This window comes from Aplidium turbinatum, chromosome 10 (genome assembly GCF_918807975.1).
Source record: "Aplidium turbinatum chromosome 10, kaAplTurb1.1, whole genome shotgun sequence".
Taxonomy (NCBI): domain Eukaryota; kingdom Metazoa; phylum Chordata; class Ascidiacea; order Aplousobranchia; family Polyclinidae; genus Aplidium; species Aplidium turbinatum.
This window is the reverse complement of record NC_137481.1, coordinates 4,056,886-4,066,720: the sequence shown is the minus strand read 5'-3', so window position 1 is coordinate 4,066,720 and position 9,835 is coordinate 4,056,886. Positions and strand designations below refer to the sequence as shown.

Below are 9,835 nucleotides of genomic sequence, written 5' to 3'. Positions count from 1 at the left end.
TCGCCAACATGTACGACTCTTGAAACGTTTACAACGCTGCAGCGTTGTCTCAGATTCATTCTGAACATCCACTGGAGCAAGTGGGCTATGTGACACTGAAGTCCTCAACTAGGAACCTACTTTCTGCATTGAAACGTTTTGTTGAAAAGACAAACACGTTGGGTCGGTGATTTTTTTAGGATAGACAATCATAGACTCCACAAAGTCACCTTATTTGGGGCACTTGACATTGGGCAATCCTTGCTGACGATCGGAAACAATGGAGGCTTACTGTGGACGAGGCTGTATCCATGAAAAAACGCCTTGAAAAAACGCTATGAAAAAACGCATGAAAAAACGCCTATCACCAAACAAGAGGGAAAGCATCGAAACAGACAAGCACATTGGAATTTGTCATTACCATCGGTAGCCGGTAGAGCAGGCTTTACATGTTGTTACCGTTATTGTGGCCCCCCCTGCCTTGGAAGTTTAAGCATTGGAATTTTGAGCCCTAAAATGATGTGTGATTCTGTTCTGTAAATGTTGGCTACAAAATATAGCCTTAGCACGACACTGCATTACCGTACCTCATTAGAACGAACAAGAAAATGCAAAGAGTAGTTTTTCTGCACGACCATAATATCCTCAAAGCATGCTACTGCCATTATAATTCAGTCAGGAATCTTTAGAAGCTTCTAGAAACTTCTAGAAATCCCTGAGCTCAGTGAATAAACATTCAATTTTGACACGAAAAAAAGAGAAAAATCAAGCGACGATGGATCGACTCTCGGGCTGCTCTCTTGAGTAACGTACGTTAGGGACAACTCTCCATTCAGCGACGTTAAGTGTATAGATTATTCTAACAATTAAATTTCAAGTTTGCAGAATGGCCAAAGTGAAATATGAAACTTTCAAATCTGCTCAAATAGCTCAGTTGGTTAGGTGCCTGTCTTCATAGAAGAAACTACAAGATCAAGCGGCGGTGGTTCGACTCTCGGGGTGTGCGCTTGAGCAACGCATTCCAAGGACTACTTTCCGTTTAGTGGCTACTGGTGGACGGAATAGCTCACAGAAAACAACACTTCAACAATCGGAAACTTCACTCTATCAAAACTCGGTGACCGGGCCTGCGTCAGTGGTTCAAATTCTCTACAAGTATGCAAAGCTGCCAGGATCAAACTTTCAAAGAAGCTTTCCCAGTCCGAAGATAAAGATTTCCTCAGTCAATCAAACCAGCATCCAACTCCATTGTTTGATCAGCTGACCACTCATAAGTTACTGCTGCCCTTAAATGACTAACCACGTGACATGCTAGTTGATGACGTATTTATTTCACATACGAAAACAACATGAAACACAAACAAAGCATCCAACTAATCGATGACGAATGATTCCATGCATCTGGATTATTGACTTGGGAAGACCCTGGTTTGTTAATGGATTCTCTGAAGGTTCCTGGTTTCATATCAAACTTATTCGACTGCATTTTTGTCTTTAAAAAAGTTGAACTTTTCATCCATCACAGACTCTGAGAACAGCAGTAAGAGAAATTATTATTACATTATTAATATTATTCTGAACGAAGTTCGATTTAAAGAAAATTGATTTACACAACTTTAAGCAAAAAAGAACTCCAAAAAAAAAACAATTCGGAAACTTCTGAGGATGATAAAAGTTTTTTTGCAAGCACTGCTTAAAGAACTAGGCGCACATTTTAAGTAATCAGCTAGAAAGTTGGCGGATAATACGTTCAGTTTCCAATCATGCCATCGTGGTTCGACACCCGGTTTAAGCTGGCTGTTAAATGCTCACTCTACCAAGAATGTAATAAATTGGGTTGATGTGGTTGCTGAAGCGTCTACCTTACGCTTATTAGTGCGAAAAGCTTAGGCTTTATGAGATCCTTATCTTTGGAATCAAGTGTAAGACTCCACCTTCAGCTTTCCACTAGGCAACAAACAACAGTTACCTTAACACTTGAAATATAGTGTGAACGTACAGCAGAATATAAGTAGTGGTCACTCTATAACAGTGGTTCTCAAACTGGTGTTTCTAGAAGGTTTTATTTGGCTTTGTGAACGGGTCCATCAATTTGAGTAAACAGTAGGATGATAAAATTCATGCACCAGAAGTAGCTTTTTGAAACTTCGTGGGCCGGTGGGAATAATAATTCTTTATAAGGTATCCGTGAGTAGTCTACCAACAGTTTGGGAACTACTGATTTATGGCCTACCTTTTTCATTCATCTCATCCCATGCAGATAGCATTTCAAGAACGTTATCTTGAGCATCATTTTCATCCGTTGGGTCTAGTTGCTTCAATGTATTCAAAAAGAGTTGAAACTCTTTGTTTTCCTGCAATGAAAGGTAACAGGTCGCAAATATTACTCTAGACAAAATTATTACTCTGTACTTATTGTCGCAGAAATATTGATAAATATTGATACTGGAATACCTTTAAGTTTGAAATGCATTTTTAAAACTTGGAAATCAACTGGTTTAAAGAAAAATAGTCTAGTTTTTATATTAAAAAAATACATGAACATGAATAACTTGTGAAGTTAGTTTCTTGTTTCTTGACATTTGAAGTCATGACCAAAACTAAGAAATTTTTCCTAAATGCCTGCTTGTCCAATTACACAAAACATCCAAGATCATAATTCAGAAGAGGCTTTTTACGCTCGAGAAAAATTAAAAATGAAGGGGGTGTGAGGATTTGTAGGTAGAATAATTAAACCAACAATTAACCAAGACGTTTGTCCACGTATTTGTCGATGGACGACATCATATCAATTTGTCGTAACACTGTTTTTATTTCAATTGATACTTTTGTGAAAAGTGATTCATTTCTCTCTTTGCCTCACCTCATTGCTTGAATTTTCATCAACGTCGCCATGAAAGTCGTCTTCGTCGCCAAGCATTGGCAAAATACCTTTTAACAATTCCCTAAAACAACAATAGCAACAAAAGTAGTGGTTTTCCTGCTAATGACAATATTATGGTTTTGTTTATTGCCGCTTTACCACACTGCTATGGTCTTTTAGCGACAGGGCTCATATTTCATTTTTTACTGTATATCAGGTTTGCGATGTCATTACATTATTACGACTTATTCTCACTGCGTTACACAAGAAAGAATACAATCGGTATCGTGGTTAAAATTTTCGGTTTGGCCGGACCTAGAATCGATCTCATATCTACCAGTACCTGAACCGGAATCCTGAGCTTGTGCTTTCTCACTGTATAGTGTATATATCAACCAAATTTACGTCAAAATAAATAGTTTTGTAGAGTTTTTGTTGGGTTGTTGGTAAGATGGTTGCATGGATGATTAAATTTTCTTTCAATCATTGCACCGCCAACTGTCACTAGATCAGTAGCCGAGTGGTTATCGCCTTCGCTCCTCGTGCTGGTAGATCTGAGATCGATTCCAAGTCGGGTAAAACCGAAGACTTAAAAACTGTACCGATTGCATTCTTTCTTGCATAACGCGGTGAGAATGAGTCGGGTGACAATGTGATGACATGGCAAAACTTGATGTAAAATTGAAAATGAGCCGGGTCTCTATAAAGTCATAGCCGTTGTAGAGCGACCATAAATAAAACCAAACCAAACATTATTACTATTATCACAATATGCACTACCTAGCAGCAAATGAAACAGAAGAACTTCTATGGCTTGTAAATATATTGCTATAGTAAGTTTTAAAATTCAAATGTTACAATTGTAGTACCACTGCAACCAAATAATTTCTAAGAGCTAAAAGCTTGCATATTTAACATTATCATTTTGTAAAAAACTACTGCATTTCCAGCTTAAAACTCACCCCCAAAATCGCTTTTGTTTTGGCCTGGCATCACTGCCTCCAATGGCAAGACATAGACACAAAACAAGAATAAAAACACGCATGTCGAGTGGAGTTAGTAAGTTTAAAGTTACAAATAACTATTTTGTTTACTGTGACACAAAAAAAACAAGCATAACAAAGTAATTGGAACTTTTTAATAAAATTTTGTTTAGAGATTTGCTGAGATTACAACACCAGACATTAATTATCTTGAGAAACAAAGTTTCCAATTTAATTTTTTGTCGTAACTCGTATTCGCTTTCAGGGATGCCATTGAGTGTTTTGTTTTACATAGCCGCATACTCTTTTACTGGCGTACTTTTAAAAAACCTGCCAGAGTTCTCACTGCATGACTATACAGATTACGTTTGTAAACAACAATTTTGGTCAAAGTGTGAAATCGAAACTCTTACTCTAGATAGGGCACATAAAAATATGAAGTCGACTTATATAGCTTTTAGAGGGGAGTTTAAAAACTGTTGTGCTTTTGTGTTGGTGCAGTAGCCTATAGGAGAACGGATCTTCTTTAATTTAGTTTTAGTAAAACAAACGCCTTCAACAACTAAGCATTATTTTCAATTTTGGGAAATTCTCTGATTAATTTTCTACAATATTGCAATTGAATCTACACTTTGAAACAAAACAATTGACTTCAATTTAAAAGCTTGGCAGAAATACAATGAAACCATTCAAGTGAATAAACGAATTTCAAACTCCTTCAAAAATTCTTAGTTGTGAAATTCTAAGGTGGTTTTGTTTCCTTTATATTGAATACTTTATATTGTAACTGGAAATTTGCTTCACACTGAAGAGAAGAAAGACTACAATTGACTAAAACAACTCACAATCCACAGCTTTGATTCAAACGCCTTACATTGGATGAGGAATAAAAGCAAAAAGTGGTCCATTTTTCTTTTAGTTTTCTAAAAGCAACCGTTTCCTTCCTCCATATCTACTTACCTGGGATAGTCCTTGCACAACGTTGCAACCACAATCAATGCATTAAAACTTCCATTCACGCAGAAAACAACGTTTAAATTCAACAAAATTAACATAAAGAACTTTTCAAATCAAAATAAACATCGCCTTAATAAAAACAATCCGATAATAATTGCTTCTGCCGTTCTTCACAGACTCCTTGATGGGTGAAAACTTTAAATTATCTTTTCGAAAACAAATACACAACACAAGAATGTTGATATGGGACTAGAAACTTCTAAATGTCTAAAAACAAATTATGGGCCACCTTGGCATTGCATTTGGGCCGCGGAAGCTTTTCTTTGCAATGGAACTAAGGGCAAGCTAAGAATACAATGGGCGTGAAAGTAATTTTAGAAAAAAAATAATTAATTAGGGCCAGGGAAAAAAATATTTCAAAAGTAGGCTACTGACTTACAACATATCGTAGATGAGCCAGTCAAACTAAAATTGAAAAGTGACTAAAATTGAAAAACGATTTTCTTTTAACAGCAGTTCACAAATAGACAACTTTTAATTTCACGCTGTATAGAGACTCACAATATTATGAAACAATCTTTGAAAACGTTTTCAACACCAATTAGTTTGTTCAAAACAGTGATGATGATCCAGTAATAATTGCTTTTGTTGTTCTTCACAGAGTCTTTGTTGGATGCTGGCAATCATACTTCGACTCTTACGGTGTGCTTGAACAACTCATTTCAAGGACTGCTCTCCATTCAGTGGCACCTGGTGAATAGAAAAAATTTCAAACAACAGTAGTTCAACAATCGGACCTTTACTTTGTCAAAACTCAGTACCTGGGCCTGCGCCAGTGGTTCAAAGCCTCTACAAGTAAGCTATGCAAAACTGCCAGGATTAAGCTCTCAAAGATGCTTTCTCAATCCGAGGATAAATATTCAAACAATCAATCAACGAAAACCTCAACAATTTCAAAGACAGAAATGCAGTCGAACAAGCCTGTAATGAAGCCAAGAACCTTCGGGGAATCCACAAACAGACCAGGTCTTCCCAAGTCAACAAACAAGATTCATAAAAACATTCGTCATCGATTGGTTGGATGCTTTGTTTGTGTTTCATGTTGTTTTCGTTTGTAAAATAAATACGTCATCAACTAGCATGTCACGTGGTTAGTCATTTAAGGGCAGCAGTAACTTATGAGTGGTCAGCTGATCAAAGAAAAAAAATAAACACTGATATTACTTGGATTTTTTGTGCTCTCCCTGGATATGTGTTGCATACAAACATTCTCTGTCAGACAAGCGTGTTTTATTTCTCCGGTATGCTAAGGGCTAAGTATTTTGATCTAAGGTTTTTACAGTATATTGTAATCTGCATAAAGTTGCAATAAAGAATTTTCTTGGGCACTATCTCTTTTGAACGATGTCACAGCAATTCATGTTTTTGTCAATTCGGCTGATGGAGCTTTTTCCTGCGATCACAAGAATGCGTGTTTAACTTCTATTTGATACTGCTCTTTGCTGTCGCCTGGTGAGACTGAAGTTTTATTCTGAAGCTCGCTAGTATTATGCAAAATCTTTTATGCCTGCCATGTTTGTACAATCGTGTTTCCATAGAAGATAAAATATTCAGCTGACTTAAGTAGACTGTGCAGCTTAACACGGAGTTTATAAAGCGGCAGAAAATTAGTGGCACAAGTGGTACAGAAAACCGACCAAAAATATGCGGTCTTGGGCTTAAAGTTTACTTCAAACACAAAATAGCTGACGAAAGCATAGCCTACTGTGAATAAATTGAAGAGATAAAGAAAAGCTGGCCTACTGTACGTAAATATTTTCAAAAACCCAGTTGAATTCAGGCCGGTTTGTTTTTTCTCCTTTTACAATTAAGCTCGGATGTGGTCTGCAACGAATGAGACGATCTTAAACGAAAAACAAAACTAATAGAAAGAATTCTAAAGCTTCAAACGAATATTATTTGGCTACTTTTGAACGCATTTTTTTTTATTTTTGTGAAGTTTTCAGCAGGGTATCGAACCCATGTTAACAGACACTTTGGGCGGAAACTCTATCCACCGATCCATCCAGCTGGATAAGCATTTATTTTGTATGATGCCGTATTCTAAAGTCTATTGCGCTTGGAAAGTTTTAATCCATGAAACCTGCTTTTTGTTCAATTGTTTTGTGTTTTCCTGCTTGACGTCTTGATAGTTTATTTCGTGAGCAGGTATCGATGAAAGGGAAGACAAAAACAAGGAAGTCGTAAATAGACGGAAAGTAACTTAACACCTTTTAGACACAGCAGAATTTTCAAACTGCCAAGAAGATTGTAGATTACTTCCTTGAATCATGGCGTTGTAACCCCTCCCCTTTGGCACGCGTGTGACGTCACGATATTGAAAATGATGCTTTCAGTCTCTATGTCTGTAAAACAAAGTTTGCCTAATTTTAAACGAAACTGCACTAAAAGAGCGAGTTTTGCCAATACCAAATAGGCCTATTCAAATATCTCAGCCAAGAATTAGCAACAAGAAAACACAGAGACTTAGCTTTATTACCGAAAAATGCCCAAGAAAACATGATATCCTTTTGCCATGCCACCGGACAGCACCATTTTACAGTAATATTTATACCCAAATTTTTGTTGAAAATGCTCTCAGAATGCACCAAATTCAAAGTAATTTTTCAAAAATTTCTGGGAGAGGCCCTCCAGACCCCCCGCTACTGGGCTCACGGGTGTATAGGCGGAATGTAATCATATATATCAAAATCCTCGGCACTAGCTTCTTCGAGCCAGTTAAACTTTTTGCTCATAACAAGTACCGTACCACTATTTATAGAACAAGTCAACAATTGCTGTGTTGTGTTGGTCATTATAATATGGTTGCCGTGATTTAACTAGCGAATAAAATAAGAGACCAGTGTTGGTCTTAACACTAATCTGATATATTGCAATTTTTGTGGATACCGGTATTTAAGAGCTTAAAATGCCAAAACCATTTCAATTTTTTCGGCCCCCCCTGAAAAAAAATTGCCCCCCCCCCTTGCTTTGCGGTCTGGCTACGGCCCTGCTCGGATGGATCTCGAATCTAAAGCTTTTCGAATTCGAAAAATGAAATAAACACAAAGAGTTAATTTTAACTTAAAATTAAGTAGAATATATTGGCTACGAGAAATATTAAAGACAAAAATTTTTCTCAGCGCAAAAATTGAAATTCAAAGAGTAATTATCGAAATAAAAGCAAAAAATCATCTTTAGCTCTTAAAATTGCTTATTTGCTGCGAGCAAATTTTAGACAAAATAATTTCTCTGCTGGCTTAAACGGAAATCCCAATAGTTTTCGGCCATAAGTTGGAAGTTTCTGATTTAGGTCGGTTTCTTTCTTGGATTAATTTTATCTAAATCCGGCCAATTTGATGTGCTTGCTCTCCAACAAAGCTTTAATCGCACATAAGTAAGCGCTAGAGAAACCGTACTGGAATCTCAATCAATAGCCAAATTAAATGAGGAAAATTCCACTCCACTCTACGATTTTTTGAATCGGAAAAGAATAACTTCGTGGTACAATCGTCTTTTGCTTACCTGTCAAAAATATTGAATCATTTTCTTACTCAGTAAAAACTTACAATGAACGCAAAAAAGCTATCTAACAATAAGCTATTAGCCAAACAATACCTTCCTCTTAAGTTTGCAAGACATCACATAATTTCATAAATTAAATTTAACGAATCGTTAACAGTTTTATTAATTTTTTTCATATTTATCAATCATGCAAAATTCTGTTGTTGCTCTATGTCAGGGGTCACCAACGTTTTTTGCATGCGGCTCACTTCGGCACTTAGGAGAGCTGTGGCAGGCCGCACTAATAAAATTTTAGCTAGGTTGACTCTTATGCTATAGAAAATAACGCATTTCGTACCTAGTATCCAGCGTTACATGTTGTTTATATTTATCTTAGATTACCGCAGCAACAAAATTAGTCAAACAACGCTACTGCCAAGCCAAGCTCCTTTAACAACACCTTTTGACTTCTTTAGCAATGCTTAATAAACGAGGCCCCTTGTTTTGCACACTTATAGCGAGGCGAGCGGTTTCATCAGAATATTCATCGCCAAGGTAGGCACTTTAACCAGATATCTATGCTTTAACTATGCTTTAACATTACCCACTGGTCGAAGAGGTACGCAATCATGCGTGACATGTTCATTCGCGATTCAGCTGATTTCAGTCATGTGACTCGTGACGTGATATTCTGATCAAAAATTTTGATACAAAGAAATTTAACTGAATGCTTCACCACAACCACCGTTGCCTAATGGTTAGGGCAGAGGAGTATAGTAATTTCGATTTCGTGGGTTCGATTCCCACCTTCTGCTAATACTATTTTTTCTTCTGCAACTGAACTGAGTGCAAGAAGGATCTTAATGGTAGCCACTTTAACAAGTCGAAATTGTGACTAAAACACAAATATTGATTGAACATGTCACGCATGATTGCGTACCTCTTCGACCAGTGGGTAATGTTAAAGTGCCTACCCATCGCCAAGCAAGAGTGGTGTTGCCACTTCGCTTCACAAAAAATATCTTGCCATTAACAGTTTCAGTAAACATGGAAATGTTTGACACATCCCAATACAGGCAACAATAGTGACCTGCAAACATATCATCGAAAAATAGGCTTCAATAACAGGGAGAAAGAAACCAGGCACCATGAAACAAACGCTTGTGGAAATCACCGAAAAAACGTTTCTATCGTAACTGATGAACAGTGTTCCCTCTAAAAAAGCAATGAGTTGGTTTTTCATCCTTTTTGTGAGCGTCTATAAAACCGTCTTTCCTTGATTATTAGATAACTGTCACTTGCGGTGCTTATCAGCATGGCAAGAATTGTTGATTAACAACATTTTGCAGTAGCCTACTAAGCTAAATACTTTCATAATAGGCTACCAGAAAAATTTTTAAATTTATATATAATATTTTTCCAATTTATTATAAATTGAGTTGGCACACCGACCTATTTTGCCAACAAAAACTTGCATAAAGGAACACTGCTCGTGAAACCCAATAACGGT

At 36.8% G+C, this 9,835-nt stretch overlaps 1 protein-coding gene across 1 annotated transcript; it reads right to left on the bottom strand.

Annotated features, from left to right (window-relative positions):
- Window positions 1-1,288: 1,288 nt before the first annotated feature.
- On the bottom strand, window positions 1,289-3,937 carry LOC145779125 (uncharacterized). The gene is made up of 4 exons (XM_082590700.1): window positions 3,805-3,937; window positions 2,843-2,924; window positions 2,213-2,333; window positions 1,289-1,507 (listed from the first exon to the last, which is right to left on the bottom strand). Exons 1-4 carry the CDS (start codon window positions 3,885-3,887, stop codon window positions 1,452-1,454), a joined length of 342 nt encoding a protein of 113 aa, XP_082446826.1. The 5' UTR covers window positions 3,888-3,937; the 3' UTR covers window positions 1,289-1,451.
- Between the last annotated feature and the right edge of the window lie 5,898 nt (window positions 3,938-9,835).

Bases quoted from the DNA above. Each gene is read 5' to 3' on its own strand.
- LOC145779125 (XM_082590700.1), bottom strand. From the start codon at position 3,887: ATGCGTGTTTTTATTCTTGTTTTGTGTCTATGTCTTGCCATTGGAGGC. The intron at 2,925-3,804 runs GTGAGTTTTAAG...TTGTTGTTTTAG, and splicing joins AAACAAAAGCGATTTTGGGG to GGAATTGTTAAAAGGTATTT. The intron at 1,508-2,212 runs GTAGGCCATAAA...TGCTGTTCTCAG, and splicing joins GGATGAGATGAATGAAAAAG to AGTCTGTGATGGATGAAAAG.